Genomic DNA, 26,909 nt, shown 5'->3' with positions numbered 1-26,909 from the left:
GGTTTGGTCCGATGAGAATGAACCGAAGTTCATTTTCATCGGACCAAACCGACCGTATGTATAGGCTATCGGTCTGGTTTCCTTCAGTCCAAAATTTCTAAACATGCTTCAAAACCTAACTGATGGACCGCTGCCCCATCGGACCAAACCGATGGTTAGTACAGAAAAGCATCGGTTCAAAACCTGTGCATGCTCAGAATCAAGTCGACGCATGCATGGAAGCATTGAACTTCGTTTTATTCAGCACGTCGTGTGTTTGACGTCACCGCGTTCTGACCCGATCGGATTTTGGACTGATGGTGTGTACACATATCAGGCCGTACGGCCACTTCAGAGGTGAACCGATGAAAACGGTCCGACAGGCCAATCGCATCGGTTTGGTCCGACCGTGTGTACGGGGCCTAAGAAGGCCACTTTTCAGGAAAGATCATTCAGAGAGAGTTCTATGATGGGCTCAAAGGGTGATTTCTGTAGGGCATATTGAACCAAATTAAGATCCCAGAGAATTGTCCGATTGTACTCTGATTGGGTGTCCATTAAGAAGGAGCATCTAGTGATGCAGAGCTAGTTTTATCACTTTGAGCTCCAGGATGTTAATAAGATTTTTGGCTTTCTTGGGTGACTATGTTCCCTGAACTGTGAGAGAGAACACTCCTCCCCAGCCTCTTTATCAAGGCAGTTTGGAAATTCACAAAGCTAAGACGTTCATTGTTTGGCTGGAGGGGTCTATTGGGAGGACAAAAGAAGGAGAGTGATTGTTCAAGGTCAACAAGATGATGCAATGGAAAATCCTTGAATGGAACTGAGAGAAGCGTATGGCATTGAATGAGGGTACCATGAGGCCCAGACCCTTATAGAGAATCTCAGAGAAGCAATAACCAACCTTGCAGATTCCATGTAAAACTTTGTCACCATGAACATGTTTGAAAAAAATCCCTTGATTCTCCAGAGAAACAAGAATGACCATTCCCTGAGACAAGAGATTGTTCAGGGAGATCTTCAGATCTAAGTATCATTTAAAAGATTTTGTTTTGGTTTTAAAAAAGAAAACAAAGAGGGATTACAATTTTGAACTCCATTGTGTACTACTTTAAAACCACCAATTGAACCCACAGGTCTGGAACCCAGAGAAAGACAAACTGTAACAGATGTTCCCCACTCTTAGGAGTGAGGGCATCCCTTCACTATGAAGAGGGTTTTGGGGTAGACTTGGAAAGTTATGTGTTCCAAGTCATTTACCGAACAGAAGAAGTTTTGACTTTTAAGTTGAAGCCTGAGCAGACCGATGAGGCACCAAATAGACATTCCCCTTCAAAGGAAATATGTTTAAGCCAGAAGACTCTATTCATATGGAGGGAAATTAGAGCCATTTTGGATATCTGTGTCATGACTTATTTTAGGGGATTGTCACGAGGGCCACGTACCTGAGGTGAGACCGAAGTAGTGTGGAGGCCTCCCTTGCACCTCTGGTCCTTGAAGCCTCTGGAGATGGAGACAGAGACTTGGTGGACACCAAGTAGCACGGGTGCCAGGGGTGCGGAGCACCGTGCAAGCCTTAGTCCGAGATCTGAGCCGAGGTCAAGTCCACTTTGGCAACAAAGTACAGAAGAGTTAATCAGAAGAAGAATGGTTGGTTCCAATCTGGCAGCTGAGTATAAAAGGGGCAAAGAAGTAGAAGGGTCAAGGTACAAATCCGAGGCCAAATGGCAAACAGCAATCAAGAGTAGTCAAATAGGTCTCCAGGTCACAACAAGTTCAGACAGATCACACACTAGCACAGGAACAAGGGGGACTGAAGCTAATCCAGCAATTTGGCAGTGTCTGGGCTGGGCTTATATAGGGAAGTTTGAGATCACTTCCTGTGCATCTCCTGGGCATTTTCCCGCCATTTTTCCATCAGGTTGAGGTCACTTCCTGTGTGCCTCCTGGGCATTTTCCTGCCTTTTTCTGTCAGGTCTTCTGAACAGGTGCGGGTTGGCGCAATGAGGCATCTTTGGCACATGCTCAGTTAGCACGGATTTCCTCTTGCGGCATTGGTGCATGCGTAGTAAGCCCTGGACTCTTACAGGCATCAGCACAAAAGAATAAGGCAAAGAGCAGTGTTAGTAAATGCTCTGTTTAACTTCCATTTTAGAAGACAGGATCCTGCTGGTTGTTCATTGCATTAGTCGAATTAGCTGTGGTCGGGGAAAAAGAATTTCAGCAAAATCCAGTTGCAGGGCTGGGCCTGCAAGGTTAAAGAGTGCTTTTCTCAAATTTTCTGTCAGAAGAATCTTTAAATGTAAGCACAGTAAGATTTTTTAAAGACTGAAAATTCTTGGGTCTACTAAGGGAAGAGACCACTTTTTAGTGACCTTTTTCCACTGGATAAAATTTGTGTATGATTCTTGTAGGAGTGAAAAGCTTTTCAGGGTTAACCAAATCTTTATAAATTGCTCATTCTTTTTGTTCATGAATGGAAACATTTTTTGTAGCAGGTCTCTTAGTACACAAGGGGCATGACAAGACAGTGAAGAATAAAGTGCAACAATGGCTTCAGCACACAGTAGAATTGAGTATATCTAGACATGTGCACACTGAAATATTTCATTTTGTAATTTTGTTTCCGTCCGAAAAATACATTTATTTAGTTACTCCCAAAATTATTTTTTATTCATTTTGTTTTGTTATAAAATGCATTCGTCTGAAAATCTGTATTAAGGTTGAATTTGTCAAATGAAAGCTTATGGTGTCTGTCGAATGTTCTAAGAAGATTTGACAAAGCAGCTAAACTGTACGATGCCACAATCGTACATTTCCGGTCGTATGCTCCGCCCACAATCTATAGTAGAATTCTAATGTTCTATGACTATTAATAATTTATCTTATTAATTATTATTACTAGTCAACCAACATTTGAGTTCTTCTATAGCCTATGGGTGAAGCATTTGACCATAAATGTCCTCTTGAGGTGATCGTAAGTTTTTTTCTGCTTCGTCGAATCTTCATGTCGAATCTTTTCTCTATATGTTGAATAATCTTGGACTAATAGAGTTAGGTTAGGCACATTCAACTGCAGGTTCAAAAGACGCAGATCGCTATTCTCACCGTCATGTCGAATCGAACTGTTGTCGCAATGAAACAAAAATAAAGCATTTTTTATGTCAGATCTTTTGGATGTCGGAATGCTTGATTGCATACAAATTGAAACTCTTGAGGTTTGACCTCATATTAGATGGTTTTGGTAAACCTGAAGAGAAAACCTGCAGGAAAACTGATATCGTGTATGGGGCTTAACACTGCCTTTGGTCCCTGTTTATTCCTCTCAATGTTTGTGTCATTTAGAGGAGTAATTTCATTTTCTGACCATGAAAAAGATGGTGGTGGTGGAGAAGGAATTTGGAGCTGTTGTACTCTGGAAAGATGGTTTAATTACAGCCATTAGTTGTCTGAGAAAGTCTGACATAGTTGCAGACATAGTTGCATAGTTGCATAGTTGCAGAAAAATCTGCCATGGTCAGGTAGGTCACTTGCTGTGTGTCTGAAAGAGCTAGAATTGGATGCAGAGAACAGAGTTAAAATAGGTTCCTGCTAAGGTACAAGAGAAATTGTCCTTACTCTGAGCAGTTTTGACATGGTTGCCATGGTTCACTTGCACCTGTCTTCCTTAACTGCTAGCAGGGAGAGTATTCCCCTATGTGGTACTCATGGAGAGGAGTGTGAAAATTTGGGTAAGCGTGCCCTTGAAGGAGTATTTGGCAACCTGGGCATAGACCATCTTGTAGTGAAGTCCTCATTGCATAAAGGTGTTAGTAAGTGCCTGAGTATCTTATAGAAGGCTCTAGGCAGAAGTGCTGGTAATAGTGTGACCTATGGTGTGATGTAACACCTTAGTCATCCCTTTGAGAATGCACTCTGAATAATGGACTGCCAGGTTTGAAAAGTTTAGCACTATATAAGTGAATACATTTCAAACACAATTCCCAGTTTTCCTATATTTCTATCATACTGTAGAAGAAATAATATTTTGGAAAATTGTAAATAGTGATGTTACAGTATCAGTCCAGTACATGGTTGACCTGTCTTACCTGCCCTAATCAGGGTCTGAGCCTCCCCCTTCATAGTGGGCATATCACTAATGGAGGGGAGGAATCTTCGGGGGCTGGGTTCTATAGGGGTTGACCTCAAATGCCATGATGAATGCTCAAGCAAGATACAGGAAGTGTTAGAAACAACACTACAGCTTAGGACACTAGCAAAGAACTACAGCTGAGAACTCACTGAGTGGGGTAGGGTTATAGGAGTATACCCAACGGGGTCATATGCAGAAAAACTGACTACCCAGCCTATGTCCTCTACTGAATGACTAAGATTTAGATTTTAATTGCAGGTTGTAAAACCACAAAATGTGGAAAGATAAAAGAGGTGGATGCCGATGCAATGCATTCCATTTAAAAAATAAAAGAGTAAACATTTGCTTTAAAGACTAGAAACTGGGTATTTGCTATCACCCGTTAATAGAATAATGTACATGTAGCTGAATACATTCACAGTAAAAAAAATAAAAACTTTAGACTATAGAATCTGTGGAGCACTGACATGTATAAAATCCCCCTTCTTACAAACACAATTGCTCTCCCTAATCCGTACTTCTTAAAAATGTACAAAAGCAAAACACAACACAACAGCTGCTTCTAGTCTACTGTATCTCATACAGAAGCAAGAACGAACTGAAAGTCTATGTATTTTACTATATGTAAAGTGTTTGGAATCTGAGGGCTTTAAAGTATAGAAATCATCCTGGAAGGGTGTGAGGTGTGCAAAGAGAAGCAAGCGCAATTAATACATATCTGCATCTGCTAGCTCAGCGGTATGTTGAATTTGAGATGTTGTATCTTGAGGCAATGTGCCAAAGACTATTTTATGGGAATATTTCAGAGATTACTGTGGATGTCATGTCCAAGGTCATAATCAAAGAATATAAATACAACTCTGGACTATATATTTCAAGTTGCAAGAGACAGTTATATTTAATATTGTAATGTAATATGTATTCAACACATTTTCTATACTCAGTATGTAGTACACCCCAAGTGGCTTTATAGTTACCATGTTGATAAATCTGCTGTTAGACGTAAAACTTTTACAGGTTTAGCTGCCAATCATGCTGGGTATGAATTACTATTGGAGTTAGCTTGACTTTAACATTGCTGGATAGTAGTCAGGATGGAAATTCACCCCATCGTTCTCTTGCATAGGGATACGTTCAGCAAGGCCATCTACAGGCCAATCATGCATACATTCTGACTGGACCTGTATGTGTGTATATTTAGAGGCTGAAATGGTACCTAAGCAATTGAAATGTCTGTGTACTGAAATACCTCAATGAATTCAATCAGATTTTAAATCTCTCTAGAACAATAAGTGACAGCTAACATCTAGTTGATTGTCTGTGTTACTACACAGTTTGCATTACCAGTAACCTTAACTTTACCATTTAAGCCCATATTGTGTTATTGGATAAGCTCATTTAAATCTGACCACTGGTATAATTTAAATACACCAACACTAATAATACCTCTTACACTGATACAGACTGACACTAACAGACTAACACAGTTTGACATTGACATTGATGTAGGATGACAGCAACATTTCTTTTACAAATATCACTTACGTGTTCTGCTGATGACACACGTCTAGCCTTACCGACTAACTAGAGTATATCTGAGCTGAAAAGGGGCTCAAGGAATACAGCTTACTGTACGGACCTAAACAACTGTGACCATAGTCAAAGAAGGAGGCAGTAAGCTGGGAGCCAGGTAGGAATAACAGCATGGCAATAATAACCCTACTAGAATTTTCTGCAATCAGCATGTGCATAATCTAATCATATGTTAATTTCAAGCTTTTTGTAAAACGATAATCTATAACAAGTAATAACAATAAAAAAAATAAAAAATGAACAATAACAGTAATAATGTTATTACAACAAAAATGCATTGGAGTTTTCTATCTTGTGTATTATTCTACAAGTGGAATATTCTCAGCTGTTACCTGCATCTACAGGCTTACTTTTCTAACTGCCACTAAGCACAAGATACCTACTGAGCATTCAGGAAGGTAGGTAAAGATTAAATATTATTTCTGTCTTGCCTACATGTGTTAAAGGCTCACTCTATCCAAAATTAATGGTTTCTTATATCTCACTGGGAGTTAAGTTTCCAGGTCTGTCATGCTTCTACCAGTCATTGTAAATGGGTCTTACTCTCCCTGCTGGACTTTTAGATAATGGCAGGAGGAATGGGAGCACCCAAAGGTTGGTGGGTCCACATAAAGCTCCAATAAAGGCAGGAACAACTTACCACGAAGATCCCAGGATATATAAGAAGCCAAATGGTGATAAAGATAGAAATATACTGTAACTTTTGGATGGACCACACTTTAAATAATAAATAGGTCAAGTTAAATACAAAACTACAAAGACCTAAAACTCTTGGCTAATTAATTATTGCAATAAAAGTTTCATTGATGAGTGCAGTACCACAGCAACTTTTCAAATTCTACTTACAAGCATTAAATCAATAAATGATTTGTTTTGATTGTCTGCTATTGATTACTACACTTTTGTGTATTAAAACACTTTGACAAGTGTAAGTCTACCATTTGTTTTTAGGTATGGTGAGAAAGAGTGAGAACCTGATGGGTTTTTAATTCTGTTGGTGTCCCATTGGGGAAATTCATCCTTACTATCTGTTGTGGCATATGGTGTCACCTGCTAAAGGATGTGTGGAGAAATGTATACAGCTATAGTAAAGTGGTTACAGATTTATTGCTGTTGCTGTTGCTGTGACCTCATTGGGAAATGTTATTTCATGTTTTGTCCCAGCTACTGGTATCACCTGAGAAAGAAAATTAGGTAAAATCTCAAAAATGTATGAAAACCCAAAAGAGGTTCTAGCTGTTCCCTACTCTATCCAAATTAAAAAGTAGACTTTTACTAGTTTGTTATATTTGCATGAAGAACACAAAGCAATCTTGCTGTACCACCTCTATATGTTTTCTAAATCCATATTGTTTGCTTTTTGTGTGCCAAAAGTTTGATTTATTGGCCACTGCCATTGCTTTTCATGTGATCAGCCTTCAGTTTAGAAGCTCTACATGCCCTACTAATGAGTTGCCTGAACCTGCCTTGCTTATTTAAACATCAGTATACCTAAAAAAATGTAACATTAGAGGAAATCTTATTATGAACATACACAAACCAACTTGGCATGTATTAATATTGATGGACCCCTAACAATGCAACAGAACATGGAAACCCATTGCATACAATAATCAGCTTGAATTTTCTCCTTTGAACTTGCTGAAAGTAGAAACAAGACTGATTGCTATGACATGCTCATATCTACCATTCTTAATGATGCTTACAGTTATTTTCTGGTCATATACACATACAGTTTTCTAACAATTTCAACCACCAGTTTTCAACCAGAGAAACATCAAACAGATCAAGGCAACAACCCTGCCATACAATTATACAGTATAATATTTAAACTCTGGGTATTAGGGTGCCTTAATCCATTGCAACTCAAAGCTGGTTAAAATTGTTAAAAAAAATTGACCTGTGTAGGGCAAGTATTAGATTGTGTTCAAGCTTTTTTACTGCCAAAAACACATTCACAAACTAATTCACATTTGCATAATGTTACATAATATGCAATGAGTTGTAATGTGACATGTAACTCAGGAAAAACAGACCTTATCATCAGTGTGACAGTTTTGTAACTAGAGAGTAGAGGCATACTTCAGCGTCTTATTTGGGTCTGCAAGTAATTTCACAAATCATATGCCACAAAGTCACTTGTCCCAAAGTGGCAGTTGTGTGTTAAGCAATTTTGGCGAGCATTAGACAATAACCTGTGATCTTATCCCTGAAAATTATATATTTTTAGATAATTGCAAATTATCCAAAAAAGTAAAAAAAAACACGCAGGGCAGATAAATGACAAATGGAAGGGAGTCAAAGTAATAGTATGAATTGTGTTCTGCAGTCACACTAGGTCTGGCCACATGAGCTCCTGTCACACCGTTTTTGCAGCTTGTTTTCATCTGGACGTGCTGATCTATCACTTGACAGATTTGTTTACAATTTCTCTCCTTCGTTGCCAGAGATCTGTTGGACTATATGACAGTATGTCCTCACCGGTTCCCTATCTAATAACAGAGGCTCGGAAAGTTCAAGGTAGCGGAACATGCTGAGCGTACATGGGCTTAATATACAGCCATATAAAATGACACCAGTCAATGTTCTCAGACCTAGGTCTTGCATGCCGAATAAATCTGATTACATCTTGTTCCATTAAATGTCTTATAGTGATTACTATAGCAGTATAAATCATGCAGTATCACATAAGGATTGTTAACAGCAACAAAACATATCCAAATGTTTTAGTGTGTATTGTGTAATTGAAAATTGGATTAAAAAGCATCTGATATGCCCATAGCAACTGACCAAAGTCCATTATTTATAGTGTAAGCTCAATTTCCAACAGTGAATATCTTCTATTTGCATTATACCAGTCTATAAAGTATGAAAGAGGGAACTCTGTTCCTTATTTTGTCCAGAGGTTAACTGGTTAATGAAATATTGCATGCTGGAGTCAAGATACAGAAATGGTAGGTGCCAGTTAGAACCACTGTACCTAAATTGTTTGCTTTAACTACAATTCAGGAATTCAGAATGTAGACACAGAGGGCCAGATCCACATAGAATTGGAAAGGCGCAGCGTATCAGAGATACGCTACGCCGCCGTATCTTACCTGGCTTTAAGTCAAATCCAGGAAGATTTCGCGCCGTAAGTTACGGCGGCGTAGTGTATTTCTGGTGGCGGAATTCAAATCGGCGGGTAGGGGGCGTGATTCATTTAAATGAAGCGCGCCCATGCGCCGATTGAACTGCGCATGCGCATGCAAAATATACCGCCGTGCTTTGCGCGAAATGACGTCGCAACGACGTCATTTTTTTAACTTAGACGTGACTTACGTCCATCCCTATTCACGGACGACGCAAAAAAAAAAATTCTAATTTCGACGCGGGAACGACGGCCATACTTTAACATGGCAAGTCTATCTATACGCCGCAAAATAGCAGCTTTAACTATATGAGGGAAAAAGCCGACTAGAGACGATGTAAGAAAATGCGACGGCCGCGCGTACGTTCATGGATCGTCGGAAAAAGCAAATTTGCATACCCGACGCGGAAAACGACGCAAACTCCACCCAGCGGGCGCCGAAGTATTGCACCTACGATCCAAAGGCGTACAAAGCCGTACGCCTGTCGGATCGAACCCAGAAGCCGTCGTATTTTGGTTTGAGGATTCAAACTAAAGATACGACGCGGGAAATTTGAAAGTAAGCCGGCGTATCAGTAGATACGCCGGCGTACTCGCTATGTGTATCTGGCCCAGAATTCTTATTTTAAAAACGAAAACTACGTTCTAACTGGCCAAAACAAGTATTTTTCTTTAATCTTTAGTATTGATGAGAAGGAAATTCCCTCCAGGTGAACTATATATACCTTTGTGAAAATGTAATTTATTTATTTTACTTTTTCTGGTTCTGTGGACATTGATCTAAACCTGGCCAAAACCTTGGTCACACTATCAAGAAGAATTTGCCTTAAAGTTGATCTTGCACCAAAATGCAATGTACCATCCCTCTGCTGCCAAAACACTGCATTGAGGAAATAAAATAAAAACGACTTTTGGAGACGATAATAAAAAATAGTTACATTACTCCCAGGCTTCCAGCAGGCTCACCTAGGACATATATGATGTGAGTGGGTCTTCTTGCAGGATCTTCAGATAGTTTAGGATCCCAAATCCCACAAGAACATTCTCCTGTACAATGTTGTATCTTCCTTTTGTGAGAATTGGGATCCTGAGCTCTCCCAAGATCCCTTTGTGAGGCCTGGTGAAGTAAGCAACAGAAATCGGGCAGAATCTGGGAGTAAGGTGAGTATTTTTAATAAATTTTCTTTCAATACATTTGTGTGTATTTTTTTAATATACCGGTATATATATATATTTTTTGCACTGTTTTGTTAACAGGGACGAAGGCAGCCACACATGCAAGCCTTGCATTTTAGTACAAGATCCGCTTTAACTATTACCTCCAGGTCAATCTTGATATTGTAATAAGAAAAGAAATTTGCAGGAGATACCTGTAGTATGATTTCAAGTACTTTGCAGACCTCTAAAAAAAATCAAAATGGCTTGTGTAGTAATATGTGTAATGTATTATCTTTAAAGCTAAAGTAGAGTTTTTCCATAATTCTGGCTAAACTCCCCAGAAAAGATTTCAAGTAAAGATGTGAAGAAAAAAATATGTTGCTAATTGACTGGCTATGATGCTGAACCTAGTTGGCTAAATACTTTGGGCGAGATTCACGTAGAATCGCGGCGGCGTAACGTATCCTAGATACGTTACACCGCCGCAATTTTTCATCGCAAGTGCCTGATTCACCAAGCACTTGCGATGAAAACTATGCCCGCGGCCTCCGGCACAAGGCGGGCCAATTCAAATGGGCGTGTGCCATTTAAATTAGGCGCGCTCCCGCGCCGGACCTACTGCGCATGCTCCGTTTCCTAACTCCCGCCGTGCTTTGCGCGGCGTGGCATCATTGTTTTGAACGGCGACGCGCGTAGCATACTTCCGTATTCTCGGACGGCTTACGCAAACGACGTTGATTTTTTAATTTCGACGCGGGAACGACGGCCATACTTTAGACAGCAATACACTTGCTGACTAAAGTTAAGGTACCAAAAAAAAAGTGTAACTTTGCGACGGGAAACTAGACTAGCGGCGACGTAGCGAACGCGAAAAACCGTCGTGGATCCGCCGTAACTCCTAATTTGCATACCCGACGCTGGTTTACGACGCGAACTCCCCCCAGCGGCGGCCGCGGTACTGCATCCTAAGATCCGACAGTGTAAAACAATTACACCTGTCGGATCTTAGGGATATCTATGCGTAACTGATTCTATGAATCAGTCGCATAGATAGAAACAGAGATACGACGGCGTATCAGGAGAAACGCCGTCGTATCTCATTTGTGAATCTGGCCCTTTGAGCCACTAACCTGGAACAAATCTGCTTCTAAAAAGTCAAAATGTTGTATATACCGATATGTTCTGGCACAGTGGTTTAAGTATTATTTTCACAGCTTGCAATCTACATGTTTCTCTCATGACAGGTTTATTGAAGGCATGATAATACCCTTCAAATGCAATATATCACAGTCTATTAGTTTAGTGCCATTAAATCAATGCTGGCTTATGGTAAATACTTTAGTAACAAACGGGGTAGATTTATTAAAAGAGTTGAGTGTGCAAACTTTGCAAGGGAATATTAGCTCAGCTAAATAAATGTGGTGAAAATTCACTTTGCAATGAATACCCAAACAGATGTGGGAAAAATTTAAAAAGAAAATATCATTTTTGCTTGCACAAAAAGCTAAGTAAAAATCCACTGTCTAAGTGAACAACCTATACTACTTTAATAAATCATCCCCTATGTGAGTCTTTGCTTCATAGATGTATAATGGTACTAAATAAAAGTTGTTTGAGCAATTCAATATTCAGGTCAACTGCCTATGTATGCACAATTTACAAAAAGTATCACACTATAATAAAGATACTTACTTTTAATAAAAGGTACAGTTATTTTCAAGTGAGAAAATTAGATTTGAAAATTGCAGTCACGTGACTAAAATAAAGCTCTTTATGTTTGTGTTATAGCTTTGTGAATTATTCTTATTCCTTCTATCCTCTACATGTTGGTATTATCTCCTCAAACATTTATCCCAATTGGTCTTAATTTGTTGTGAAAGACACCTGATTCATCAGGGTTTGATCCACCCCTATACTTGTAGGGACAAGTACAGGGGTGGAATCTGTGCCAATACGGATAATATTTGCCAGGCATAATATCAGGAAAGACCTTGACCTCCTTCTTTATCGCTCACAGATGTTACAAAATAAAAGTTAAACTGTGGTGAGAGATTTATTGGCGGTATATGGTTCCTTTGAGTTTTCAGATTGCATTAGGTCCACTGAGATCCTGCAAACTTTAAACTTCAATTGTCTAAATATATACTTGTACAACTGTACAATGGCTATTTGCTCTTCATGTATAAATTCAAGCTTCCAAGAAAGACGGGAAAGACGGGAAAAGTAAAGGTACCCATAATGCAGGGGTATCCAGACTTTCCTAACAAAGGGCCAATTTACTGTCCTCCAGACATCAGGGGGCTGAATTGTGGGCAGTGAGGGTAGAAAATTTCCCAAGCCCAGCGTCAGTGAGAATAAACATGGCCTCAGGGATGGTATTCATTTGTAGGAGGAATAGTACCCCATCATTGGTATCCGTGGAAGAAATTGTGTCCCATTGTTGGTGTCAGTGGGAGGAATAGTGCTTCATATCATTGGAGGGAATAGGGTTGGAGAAGGCTAGCAAAGGGCCACATCCGAACCCTTGGGCTGCAGATTGGAGACCCCTGCCATTAAGCAAACCAAGTGAGATCCTTTATAAAAACTACAGTATAGAGGGTTTGAGTAAGGGGGGGTTAAAATCACTGCTAGTATCTCTATTTGTCATCTCGTGATCTTTGTCTCTGTGAGATGTCCCTTCATTTACTGTCCTGTAGAATAAACAAGAAGTGAAAGGATAACATTCTAATGTCTTAGACATATGTCATGGGAACAAGTGTCCAAATTGAAAGATTTTCTTTCTATTCCTGTTCTAATGCCGCGTACACACAATCGGAAATTTCATCAAGAAAACCGTGGATTTTTTTCCAATGAAATTTTGGCTCAAACCTGTGTCGCATACACACGGTCACACAAATGTTGTCTGAAATTCCGATTGTCAAGAATGCAGTGACGTACAACACGTACGATGAGCTGAGAAAAATTAAGTTCAATAGGCAGTATGGCTCTTCTGCTTGATTCAGAGAACGCATGTTTTTTTGTGCGTCGGAATTGCATACAGACGATCAGAATTTTTCCGAAAATTTGAGAACCAACTCTCAAATTTTTGCTGTCGAAACACCGACAGAAAAAGTCCAATGGGGCCTACACACGGTCGGAATGATCGGTTTTTAAGGACGTGGCTGCCGCCTGCTCCTTAACAGCCAGTACACATTCCACAAATACTACGGGCCAAATTCTCAAAAACTCGGCGTAACTTAAATTTCAGCAGTTAAGTTACACTGACTTAAAATTTCTACCTAAGTGCCTGATCGTCAAAGCACTTAGGTAGAAATTACACGCTGTGTAACTTAAGTGCCGCCGTCGTAAGGCGGTCCTCCTCTCCTGGGGGCGTTTTAAATTTAAATGAGGCGCGCTCCCGCGCCGGCCGTACTGCGCATGCGTGTGACGTCATTTTCCCGACGTGCAGCGCGCGAACGTAATTAACGCCGGTCGGCTTTGAGAATTTCGACGGGACACTAAAGTTGCGACGGGTGAAAAAAAAAGACGCGCCGGGAAAACAATTAATTATAAAAAAAAATGACAGCGTCGCTCAGCATGCATTCCTGAGAGGGAGAACTCCATGCCAATTTTCAAAGAAAAAACCGGCATGGGTTCCCCCCCCAGGAGCATACCAGGCCCTTAGGTCTGGTATGGGTTGTAAGGAGACCCCCCCACGCCGAAAATTTGACGTAGGGGGTCCCCCTACAATCCATACCAGACCCGTATCCAAAGCACGCTACCCGGCCGGCCAGGAAGGGAGTGGGGACGAGCGAGCGTCCCCCCCCCTCCTGAGCCGTGCCAGGCCGCATGCCCTCAACATGGGGGGGTTGGGTGCTCTGGGGCAGGGGGGCGCACTGCGGGCCCCCCCACCCCAGAGCACCCTGTCCCCATGTTGATGAGGACAGGACCTCTTCCCGACAACCCTTGCCATTGGTTGTCGGGGTCTGCGGGCGGAGGCTTATCGGAATCTGGGAGTCCCCTTTAATAAGGGGGCCCCCAGATACCGGCCCCCCACCCTAAGTGAATGGATATGGGGTACATCGTACCCCTATCCATTCACCTGTAGGCAAAAAGTAAAATGTAGTAAACACACAACACAAGGCTTTTTAAAATATTTTATTATTCTGCTCCGGAGGCCCCCCCTGTCTTCGTTATTAGCTCAATTACCAGGGGGGGCTTCTTCTTCCGCTCTCCGGGGGTCTTCTCCGCTCTCCGGGGGTCTTCTCCGCTCTCCGGGGGTCTTCTCCGGACTCCGGGGGGCTTCTTCCATCTTCTCCCCTCTTCCGCTCTTGACTCGGCGAACCCCGGTTCTTCTGCAGCTCTCCGGTGCCTTCTTCTTCAGCGCTGGCTGCCTGCTATGTTTGTGTGTTAGCTCGATTTCAAACAGGCAGCCGGCGCGGTCTTCTGTGGCGTCATCTTCTCTTCTGGTCTTCTGTTCTTCCGATGTTGCCTCGTCGCCTGTTGTCGCTGTAATGATGGAAGCGCGCCTTGCATCACATTTATATAGGCATCACCGTCCCATCATGCTCCGGTAGATGCCCACGTGGTGGGTGCCTACCCACGTGCACCCACCACGTGGGTACCTACCGGAGCATGATGGGACGGTGATGCCTATATAAATGTGATGCAAGGCGCGCTTCCATCATTACAGCGACAACAGGCGACGAGGCAACATCGGAAGAGGGGAGAAGACCAGAAGACCCTGACGCCACAGAAGACCGCGCCGGCTGCCTGTTTGAAATCGAGCTAACACACAAACATAGCAGGCAGCCAGCGCTGAAGAAGAAGGCACCGGAGAGCTGCAGAAGAACCGGGGTTCGCCGAGTCAACAGCGGAAGAGGGGAGAAGATGGAAGAAGCCCCCCGGAGTCCGGAGAAGACCCCCGGAGAGCGGAAGACCCCCGGAGAGCGGAAGACCCCCGGAGAGTGGAAGAAGAAGCCCCCCCTGGTAATTGAGCTAATAACGAAGACAGGGGGGGCCTCCGGAGCAGAATAATAAAATATTTTAAAAAGCCTTGTGTTGTGTGTTTACTACATTTTACTTTTTGCCTACAGGTGAATGGATAGGGGTACGATGTACCCCATATCCATTCACTTAGGGTGGGGGGCCGGTATCTGGGGGCCCCCTTATTAAAGGGGACTCCCAGATTCCGATAAGCCTCCGCCCGCAGACCCCGACAACCAATGGCAAGGGTTGTCGGGAAGAGGTCCTGTCCTCATCAACATGGGGACAGGGTGCTCTGGGGTGGGGGGGCCCGCAGTGCGCCCCCCTGCCCCAGAGCACCCAACCCCCCCATGTTGAGGGCATGTGGCCTGGCACGGCTCAGGAGGGGGGGGGACGCTCGCTCGTCCCCACTCCCATTCCTGGCCGGCCGGGTAGCGTGCTTTGGATACGGGTCTGGTATGGATTGTAGGGGGACCCCCTACGTCAATTTTTCGGCGTGGGGGGGTCTCCTTACAACCCATACCAGACCTAAGGGCCTGGTATGCTCCTGGGGGGGAACCCATGCCGGTTTTGAATTTCAAAATTGCCGTGGAGTTCTCCCTCAGGAATGCATACCAAATGCCGTCGCTGAAATGGGCCTTTACAAGGTTTGGCTAACTTTCCACATTGTAAAACCAGCCCTAATTTTGCGCCGGCAAATTCGGAACTTAGGCAGAAATCAAAGTGCTGAAATGCTTTGAAAATCTACTTAAGTCCTCATTTGCATACGCAAAGCTGGATTTCAATGAGAAATGCCCCCAGTGGCGGATGCGGTACTGCATCCTAAAATCTGACCGTGTAAGTGTCTTACACATGTCAGATTTTCTGCCTAACTTTGGAAAAAGCCTTTTGAGAATCGTTTCCAAAGTTAGGCACAGAGATACGCAGGCTGAACAGCAGTTAAGTCTGCGTATCTCTTTTGAGAATTTGGCCCTACATGCCTGGACTACTACTTAACTTCCTCGTAGAATTAAATATTTATTTCCTTCTGTGAATGCATGTTAATGCCTGTCCTTTACCGAGTGGTTTCAGTATTTTTCAGAAAATACAGCATAAACAGTCTGGCGTATTGACAGTTTTTAGGATTGCATGAGATATTTAGTCAAAATGTGTCCTGACACCTAAATATCTCATGTGAGTTCATTCTGTGAATGGAGCCCAATATCTTTACTCTAGGAAAGGCAGTGTGCCCGTGAATGACACACCTAACGCTGTCCAGTGTAGGGAGTAGATCACCCTGTCTATTGCAGGAGAAGTTCTCAAATCTTTCTGGAGGGGGGAGATCTTGCATCCTCCAGTAAAAATCCAGCAGAGGTCAAATCAAAACACCAACCGAGAGAGCCCTGATAAATTAGGACCTGTCTGTTCCAGATTCAAGAAGTAGGTAAGAGGATATATAAAGGATATATCAATCCTGCTAGAATGGGGCAAGGGACCATTTCCACATGGCCAGAATAGCATTCAGGTCTCTTGTATGTTTACAATGTTGATTCCAGAAAAGGCATTAGCAAGGACATAAGGGTCACCTTTGTTAGCAGTGTCTACAATTCCCGGAGGATCCTGAAGTCAGGCCCTTTCCAAGATAAGACAGAGAAGAATTAAAGGAGTTGTAAAGGAAAAAAAATGTTTGCCTAAAATTAATGTCTGCAAGGTAGACAGACAGAATAGTGTAATAATTCTGTTAAAAAACAAGTAAATACCTATTAAATTCCTTCATCTATATCACCTCCAGCATTCTAGTTTCTGTTCTCTCATTCACTTCCTGGTTTGCATCGTTCGTTCATGTAAGAACTACATTTCCCAGTATGCATTGCGGCACGCCCAGTAATTCACACCTCCTTGAGGTCTCTAACACAGATGTAGTTCCCAGGAGGGGGTGAGCAGGTTACTGACCACCGCAGTAAACCCTCCCGTCACAGTGGTCATTAAAATCAGACAAGCAGGAAGTGAACAGAACAGAGAAGAAATAGAGCAACTTCTGAGCAAAAACGAACAATGAGGAAGTGAAAAGAGGAATGTCTGCAGGTAAAGGATGCTTATTATGAAAAAAAATGTTTTCCTTTACAACCCCTTTAAGTACAGCAAGAGGTGAAATTATCTGTGATATGAAAAGACTCCTCTGAGAGAAGGAGTGTGAGTTCAATTAGGAGAGTAGGAATCAGAGAACCCAGGGTACATGAAAACCAAATAAACCTAAGAAAATATACAGTGGGGTGTTGTAATACCAGAAGGGTGTTTTTTTCTTACCCTGCAAGGTAATGTTATAATGTGCTAGTGTGCTTTATGTTAAACTTACCTTAACCACTTAAGACCCGGACCTTTAGGCAGCTAAAGGACCCGGCCAGTTTTTGCGATTCGGCACTGCGTCGCTTTAACTGACAATTGCGCGGTCGTGCGACATGGCTCCCAAACAAAATTGGCGTCCTTTTTTTCTGACAAATAGAGCTTTCTTTTGGTGGTATTTGATCACCTCTACGGTTTTTATTTTTTGCGCTATAAACAAAAATAGAGCGACAATTTTGAAAAAAATTCTATATTTTTTACTTTTTGCTATAATAAATATCCCCCAAAAATATATAAAAAAATAGTTTTCCTCAGTTTAGGCCGATACGTATTCTTCTACCTATTTTTGGTTAAAAAAATCGAAATAAGCGTTTATCGGTTGGTTTGCGCAAAATTTATAGCGTTTACAAAATAGGGGATAGTTTTATTGCATTTTTATAAAAAAAATGTTTTTACTACTAATGGCGGCGATCAGTGATTTTTTTCGTGACTGTGACATTATGGCGGACACTTCGACCAATTTTGACACATTTTTGGGACCATTGTCATTTTCACAGCAAAAAATGCATTTAAAACGCATTGTTTACTGTGAAAATGACAATTGCAGTTTGGGAGTTAACCACAGGGGGCGCTGATGGGGTTATGTATGACCTCATCTGTGTTTCTAACTGTAGGGGGGTGTGGCTGTAGGTGTGACGTCATTGATTGTGATTCCCTATATAAGGGAACACACGATCGATGACGGCGCCACAGTGAAGAACGGGGAAGCTGTGTTTACACACAGCTCTCCCCGTTCTTCATTTCCGGGGATTGATCGCGGGACTCCAGCGGCGATCGGGTCTGCAAGTCCCGTGGCCGCGGTCACGGAGCTTCGGACCGGGTCGCGTGCACACGACCCCACGGCTGGGCTTAAAGGGCAACGTACAGGTATGTTGATGTGCCCAGCCGTTCCATTCTGCCAACGTATATCGGCGTGAAGGGGTCATTAAGTGGTTAAAATGAATTTCTTCCAGTGCTGAGATGTCAGAGCTGCAGGCGCTCCCATCTTCACCCGTCTGTCTTCCGGGTTCCCGTACTGCGGCTCTGTGACTGGCCGGAGCGATGGCAAATGCGTGGGAGACGTCGGTTACGGCACAGGGCTCTGAAGGAATGGCACAGGTTGCTGTCCTTTAGAGCGCATGTGCCAGTGATTTCGCTGGCTGCATGTACAGTAATTATCTACTAAACAGTGCTCGTTTAGGAGATATGTACACTACCTATAGGTAAGCCTTATTATAAGCTTACCTATAGGTAAGAGCTAGTGACAGAACTTTTTCTTCCACTTTAAGGAACTAGGGTGGAAGCTACAAAGAAAAGCCTAATGCCCTGTACACACGATAGGTTAGTCTGATGAAAACGGTCCGATGGATTATTCCATTAGTTATCCGATGAAGCTGACTGATCATCAGTCGTGCCTACACACCATCAGTTAAAAAAACTATTGTGTCAGAACGCGGTGGCGTAAAACACAACGACGTGCTGAAAAAAATGAATTTCAATGCTTCCAAGCATGCGTCATCTTGATTCTGAGCATGCGTGGATTTTTAACCGATGGACGTACCCACAGACGATCGTTTTTTTCTATAGGTTTTTTATCCATCAGATAATTTTAGAACAAGTTCCTATTTTATTAACCTATGGATAAATAACCGATGGGGCCCACACACGATCGGTTTGGTCTGATGAAACCGGTCCATCAGACCGTTTTCATCAGACTAACCTATCGTGTGTACGCAGCATGAGGATCCAAATTACAAGGAGGTACATTACCAAATGACCCAGTAGGATAAACAAACAGGTCAAAACTTACAAAAGTGGGAGGACATCGTTATGCAGGTCTATCAGATTGTCATGTCAAAAGAAAATTAAGTGTCCTTAAGGGAAATATAGTTAGGGTCAAGTGAATCAGATGTTTCCTGGATGTATTCTTGACTTCCTAGGCACACAGCCAAAGTACCTACGCATTTGAATAGACCTCACCCTATGGGAGACACAAGCTTAGATGCTTGTAAGAAGCTATCCCAGCTGAAGGGTGGGTCTCCAGACATTTGTTCCAAATGCTTCAGTACACAAGGTTTTGTGATGGAGAAGTCAGCATTATCTGATTTGATCCATAGTGACATGCATACACAAATCAAAGTCACCTCCAACAGAGTACCGATAGTCACTCCAATTAATTAAAATTGAGACCTAAGTAAGGGAACCCAACTGGCTGTGAGTGAGATACCTAAAGTAAAAAATACCATAATCCTGTCTGGTGGTATGTTTATCAAGGTATGACTGGAGTGTCTACAATTGGCAGAGTCCACTTAGAAATAAATTATTGTTCAAAGGGAAAAAGCATCTTTACATTGTCAGAAAGCACCCATGTTTCTATAGGTTATTTCAGGTCCTTATAGAAAAATGTTTTTATTACCAAATGCATTGAGAAGGTCTTTACTGTTGGAAGGCCTCGTACACGCGACCGAGTTTCTCGGCAAAAAACAGCAAGGAACTTGCTGGGATTTTTTTTTTTGCCGAGGAAACCAGTCGTGTGTACATTTTTCGACGAGGAAACTGTCGAGGATCCCGTTGAGCCAAAAAGAGAGCATGTCTTCTTTTTCCTCGACGGGAATGGAGAAACTTGCCTTGTCGAGTTTCTCGACAGCCTAACAAGGAACTCGACGAGGAAAACGATGTGTTTCGCCCGTCGAGTTCCTCGGTCGTGTGTACGAGACTTCAGAGCTCTAAAAGATGCTGTGGCCCAGAACTGGTTGCTGATCCTCCAAAATGCAGTGTACAATGTTAGAAACAACTGCTTTCAGATCTAAACAATTTACACAAATAGTCGTTTTAGGAATAGACCGTGAGGACTTGAATCTGAATAAGAAATGGTAAAAGTACTTCAGGTACACTGAAGTCCAGTAGGATTTAGACTCTGCCTTGGATGGCTCCAGAGTGCACCTAAACCCACTGAGAGAAGATTTCTCCATTATACACAGAGTGACAAAAACATTTAAGTGGACACAGGGGAAGTTGATAACCATATATGAAAAGGGGTCTCAAAGCTAAGTTGCAGGAGTTTTTTTTTTTATAAAGATACAAAGAAACTGCCCCTGGAAACAGTAGGGAGAGCATGGGTTGTATTTACCAGTTGCAGCAAGACTGTCCTCTGTGTGTCTTTGAAAATAAATTTTGCCTCATGTAGCTGTAAACAACAAAGCCTAAACTAAGGTAAGGCCTGACATACTCACAAACCCAATCAGCTGGTGCTGATATACCGGTAGATGGCAGGAATTGGTAAAATTGCTGTTGGCTGTAAGTGGAAAGAGACTGGAGACTGGATGTTCCTAAGCTTCGGAAGCAAGAGCAGCAGCAGAATTATGTTTCATCCTTGCTAAATAGCAAGGATAAGAGCATGGAGTGTGCACATGCAACAGTTTACCTAGCAGTTGATGTCAATACTCAGTTCCCTTAGCCTTAACAGTTACTGAAAAAGGCAGTGGCCACTTGTGCTTCAGCCTGACTGCCCTTACTCACTACATACGTCTTTAGAGACTGAGTCCCAGAGAGGCTTTGCCACAGTTCTGGACCTGAAGAGCACCATGCAGCCACTAACCACAGTACATAAAGGTCTGGAAAGTGCCCAGAGTCCAGCGTCCAGCGCCTAAAAGTTATATTCCAGGCTAGCCACAATCATCCAGTTCAGCAGGGTCTGGCCTCTGAAGCTGTAACTGAAGATCTGCTGATCTGGATAGCTGCTGTGTACACTCTAGGTCAAACAGCTTTTTTAAAGTGTTGATTGAAGTCACAGAAGATAAAAAATATCTACAGTGTACCAAGTATCTTGACTGAAGAAAAAATGTAATGAAAAGGCTGACATAAAAATGCTGTATAGTTGAACTTTGAGGAAAATGCACCCAACATCCTGGGTCACTAGCAAAAATGGTTTGTGACAGTTGGCGGTGGATTTATATGGAAACTGGCTTGATATTTTTATTTATTTTTTTGCCACTGTCCCACCCCTGGAGACAGCAATATAACCCGATCGTTAAGAATGCCTACAATTCCTGTGTCTCTCAATGGATTATGAAATTATGATTTACACTAATTTACTTTGATGTCATCTGATGATATTTGTGTTTATTTGTGATTAGGACAATTTGAAAGAGTCAATCTTTTTAAAAGGGACACAGACAGTATTAAAAACCTGACAGTGGTTCTAACTGTTGTGTGTTCATTACGTTATTAATGTTTGACTGTTTGACTGAGTTTTATATTTAATTTATTGGTTGCTAGGATGAAGGCCGCCTGCATCCTAGCAAACAAAGAGATTAGTCACACTAAACTGACAGTGGGCAGAGTCTGATGGGGAACTCTGAAAAACTAGTTATCCATCAGGTCCACCTTGCCTGCAATTGACAGAGGATGGCAGTGGGCGAAATTCCATACCAGTATTCAGTCCAGCAGTGGCTTTGGAATCCTTCTATTGCCATGCACCATTAGTCACAGGCAAAGCCGACCTGAAACCGGAAACTAGTCTCAGTATTTTTCATCCGGCTTCGCCCACCTGGCAACTTAAATTTATGGCAGCTGCACCTGTAAAATGGTCAAAGCTAGTTCCCCACCAGGTCCACCTGGCCTGTGAATGACTGTGCACAGCAGTGGGCAGATTCAAAACCGATTTGGACTGAATAGCAGCTATGGATACCCCTACTATTGTACACTGTAAATAAAATATAAAGAGGACTCTGTCCACCCATAACACAAAACCCCTCAGCCATATGCCTGTCAGTGTGAAAGGCACAGTGGCCAGGCATATGGCTGAGGGGTTTTCTGTTATGGGTGGGCAGAGTCCTCTTTATATTTAATTTACAGTGTACCATAGTAGGGGTATGAGTACACTGAGGAAGGAGGGTCCAGTGTGGACCCTCCTACCTCAGTACAGACACTGATAGATTCATGAACCTGTCTCTGACAGCTACATAAATTGGGCACAAGCACCATCATTTCTGTTGCTGCTCCCTGATGGAATTATAAAAGGTGTCTGCACAATCCTCAGATTGTGCAACCTAATTTATCATATTACTGGGATCGTATACTGTTAGTAAAATACTCTTTAAACTTGCTTTATGACCTATTCATCAGTTTTTATTGTATAAACAAGATTTATCCATCTTTTATACAGCAGGTAAGAAGGGGGCTGGCCCTGTAAAGAAGCCTGCAAAGGCCCCTGCAAAAGAAGAGGAAGCTCCAAAAGCTGTTGCAGAAGAACCTGCAAAAGAGCCTGAACAGTCTCCCGTATCTCCACCTCCAGTTGAAGCTCCACCAGCTCCAGAGGAACCTGTAACACCAACTCCAGAAGAGACCCCAAAGGATGAAGAAAAAGGTGAGGAGACCTAATAAATCTACTTGAATTAGTGTGTGAAATAATCTTCAAAAATGTAGCCTTGGAATTTTTGTTTTTTTTGTGAGTTGACAAGTAAAATCTTTAAAGGAGTTGTAAAGGCAGAGTTTTATTTTTATCCTAATGCATTCTATGCATTAAGATAAAAAACCTTTTTGTTTGTAGCAGACCCCCCCCCCCCCCCCCCAGCACCCGCCAATTACCTACCTGAGCTCCTTCTCTCTCCAGCGATGTCCAGAACCCCTCAACCATCCTGTACACTCCTCCTGATTAGCTGAGACAGAGCAGCAGTGCTAATGGCTCCCGCAGCTGTCAATCAACGTTAGTCATTCAATCAGGGGAGAGAGGGGGCGGGGCCAGGTCAGGGCTGAATGGATACACGAAAATCTGACTCAGCTTGGGTGACCCCTGTGGCAAGCCAATGGCTGAGGGGCACTCAAAGGATGGAGGAACTAGGAGGAATAAAGAGGATCCCGAGAAGAGGAGAATCCAGGCTGCTCTGCAAAACCAACTGCACAGAGGAGGTAAGTATAACATGTTTGTTATTAAAAAAAAAAAAGAAAAAAACGAGCCTTTACAATCACTTTAAAGTCACAAACAATAGTTTGTTTTTTTTGGAAATGCATGAAACGTTCAAAATAACATTTTGTTTCTATTTTTATTTATTTATTCGTTTTTAAAAAGCAAAAAAGTATTTGAATGTTCTTTTGTACTGTCACCGTATTTTTTTTCTTGTTACCTGTCAATAAATATGTTTCTATATCTAAATGTATGGTTGTGAATTGTATGTTTTTTGCACGTACTTTGTCTTATTTGTTGCTTATGTCAATGTTTTGTTACTGTTAAATGTATGTGCTTATGTCAATGTTTTGTGACTGTTATATGTATTTGTACATACATGTCTTTCTGTGCTTGATGAGAAGGTTGGCCTGATCTTAGAAAAATGTAATCTACACAAGGTCATGCTGCTGATCTGCCATTTATGATACAAACAAAAAAGTGTAGTGCATTGGTCTCCAAATTGTGGCCCTGTGTCCAGATGCGGCCCTTTGCTTGACTTCTGGCCCTTGGAGCACTATTCCTCCCACTGATATGAGACACTATTGTGCCAACTGACACAGACAATGGGGCACAATTACTACCAAGGATGGGGCACTGCTCCTCCCCCTATAACTAGGGTGATGTTTACTCCCACTGATGCCAGGATAATTTATACTCCTGCTGGCCACAATCCAGCCCTCCTAAAGTCTAAAGGACAATAAACTGGTCCTTTGTTTAGAAAGTTTGGAGACCCCTGGCGTGGTGTGTTAATATAATTGATAAACTGATGTGCTCATTCTCTGAGCAGATTTTTCAGCATTATATATGCGTACCTTTCAGATGTACTGGAAAGACTTAGGCTTCCCATGTGGTGGATAGACATATACCTTTTTAAACCAAATTATCTGAGCTAGCCTACTAGATTATTTACCTTCTGTCTGTTGTAAGATAATACTGTGTCCTATGTCTGTCTGATATGTGTGATTGATTATTTCCACTGTGTTAATGCATGCCAATATATGTAAATCTATTTTGGAATAAATGTCTGGTTTCTTGGGAAACCAAAGTTATCCACATTGTGGCATTTCAATATTTTGTATTTTTGGAGCATTTTTTTTTATAGTTTTCCTTCACGTGTTGTTTGGGCATGGAGTCAGGGAAAAAAAAAAAACGTTCTCAATGGAGGTACAGGCAACAATAAAAACCTAACAGAGGTTCTAAGTATTCCATATCCTATTCCAAACTAATATAAAAATGTGACTGGAGCTCCACTGTAATTATCGGGCAAATATCAAAGGAGTTCAGTTACCATTCTTAACAGACCACAAGTTAATTTTCATTATTCTTCTCAGCCTCAGAAAACTGATTTCTGATTGCCTGCCACAGGCTATGCTACATTATAGCACTTTGCCCAATATTATTATGAACTGCACTATGAATGACACACGTGGCATGGCACAGCACTGAGGCTTAGCGTCCATTCAATCCCCAATTGCTACCTTGGTGGGAGGCAAGTGATATATCATGCTTTTCCTTAAAGGCAAATCTATAAAAACACCCTTCTGAAAGAATTACATTATTTTTCAGTTCAAGCAGCGTAATTATCTGAAATCTAAATTTATAATGACCCACCCTACGTGTTGAAAGCTGAGTTTGGGCTTGTAGGGGTAACTCCTAGCTGACAGGTGGGAACGGGCTTAGAAGGAGCTGTGAAAACTGATTTAAAGCAGTGATGCTCACTAATAATCCAGAGAACAAGTAGGAGGCAGACTGTAATGCAAACATATATTATTGCTTCAGATCCACCCTTCCAGGCCCTCTCACCTGCTGAAGGTGTCCTGCGTTGCCCTCACTAGCATCAAGTTTTCTGGCTCTTCCTGAAAACGTCACCCTCTTTCTGTGAATGGTATAAAAATTAGGAACCAAGAAAGTCTGGCATTAAATAGTCATTTATTGCATTCCAATATTCAGGGCCAGATTAATGAAGGGGCTATTGAAGCTGCAGCTTCAGGCCCCTACCCTCATATAGGCCCAGCCACCCAAAAAGAACAGACCGAACATGGAAAACAAAGGGCCGATGGGGAGAAATCTCGCCCTGGCACTGGCAGAAGCAGGTATGCAGGATTAGCTGACACAGCAGTGCCATGGATGTTGAGTTGTGTCCCGATCCCGCAGCTGACAGTCCTGAGGAGGAGAGGTCAGTAAACAAGCTTAGGTGCCCTGACATGCCCACACCAGGCTCCCATCCCCAGCCTTGGCCGCAGCGATGCTGCCCCATATAATGCTGCCCTTCCTGGTTGCCGGAGTGCTGGCTTTGAAACTAAAAGGGATGGTGGAGGGAGGAGCGGGCGATACAATGCTGGAGATTGTGATGTAATGCTTGATCACACCTTGTTCCCTTTGTATGATCTGCCTGGGATTAAAGGCAGGCTACTGTGACAGGCTGCCCTGCATTCCTTATATACTGGGGGCCTCTCATTTCTGATATATGTTATATTAGCAGTGGAAGGGTGCTCATCCTCCTTACCCTTCTCCTCCAGCCTTTTCCAGCTATGCTCCTTATCCTTCACACAGCATATCCTCCATACTCTGCTCCATCAGCTCCTTACCCTTTAAATATAGTACATCTTCCTTTTCCTGTGCATGACATGGGTCCTCCTCACCCAGCTTCTCTATCCCTGTAAATGGAATATCCTTATCATCCTGCACCACCAGTCCTTACCCTATTAAACTGCATCCATCTTACTTTCCATTGTAATGTCATGCATCCTGGTTTCCCTATACACAAAATGCATCCTTTGTACCCAGCTTCACCAGCTTTTTACTCTTTAGATGTCATGCATTCTCCATGCCCATTAAAGACAATGGAGAACCCTTTCCCTGCTGCACCACCCCTTTAAATACCATGCATCCTCCTGACCCATTATATGACATTCATCTTTCTTCCCCCTTTCTACCAGCCTTTGCCCTTTAGACGACATGCATTGTCATTTCATTTTAGATTACATGCATCCTCCTTACCCTTTATTTAAATCATTGAATCATTCCTTCCCTGCTCCACTAGAATTTACCCTTTAAATACAATGCATCCTCCTGACCCAGTACATGACATGCATCCTACTTCCTCATTAAATAGCATGCATCCTCCTTTCCATTCTTTACCAGCTTTTTCCCTTTACATGACATGCATCCTCCTTTCAATTTACATGACATGTATCCCCTTTCCCCTTTAAATGCAATGAATCATCCCTCCCCTACACCGCTCGCCCTTACCCTTTAAATACCATGTATCCCCCTGACCCATCACCTGACATGCATCCTTCTTTCCCTTCTCTAACAGCATTCAACTTTTACATGACATGTATCCTCCTTAATATTTACATACAATAAATCATCCCTTCCCTAATACTAGCCCTTTAAATACCATGCATTATGCTGACCCATTACATGAAATGCTTCCTCCTTACCCTTTACATGACATGCTGACATGCAAACCTCCCCCCCCCTTCCATTCTCTACCAGCATTTTCCCTTTAAATGTCATATCATAACACATTACATGACTTTCACCCCCCTCCCCCTTACGTGACATGCACCCTACTTTCCTTGCTCCACCAGCCCTTACTCTTACATGACATGCACCTGCCTTTCCCTTCTTGACCAACT

At 42.3% G+C, this 26,909-nt stretch overlaps 1 protein-coding gene across 4 annotated transcripts in view; it reads left to right on the top strand.

Moving 5' to 3' along the window:
* The window catches only part of LOC120915362 (myosin-binding protein C, fast-type-like), a 186,188-nt gene that overhangs the window by 20,779 nt on the left and 138,500 nt on the right, over nucleotides 1-26,909 (top strand). For 2 of the 4 annotated variants that reach the window (XM_040325791.1, XM_040325790.1), the window contains exons 1-3: nucleotides 5,729-5,801; nucleotides 8,152-8,224; nucleotides 22,486-22,686. In XM_040325791.1, coding sequence (XP_040181725.1) covers nucleotides 8,176-8,224; nucleotides 22,486-22,686 — 250 coding nt within the window. In that variant the 5' untranslated portion in view covers nucleotides 5,729-5,801; nucleotides 8,152-8,175. Of the gene's footprint in view, nucleotides 1-5,727; nucleotides 5,802-8,151; nucleotides 8,225-22,485; nucleotides 22,687-26,909 lie in introns of those variants that run through there. The other 2 variants (XM_040325788.1, XM_040325789.1) reach the window with 2 other exon arrangements.

Source organism: Rana temporaria, chromosome 10 (genome assembly GCF_905171775.1).
Source record: "Rana temporaria chromosome 10, aRanTem1.1, whole genome shotgun sequence".
NCBI lineage: Eukaryota > Metazoa > Chordata > Amphibia > Anura > Ranidae > Rana > Rana temporaria.
This window is presented reverse-complemented; position numbering and strand designations above follow the sequence as displayed.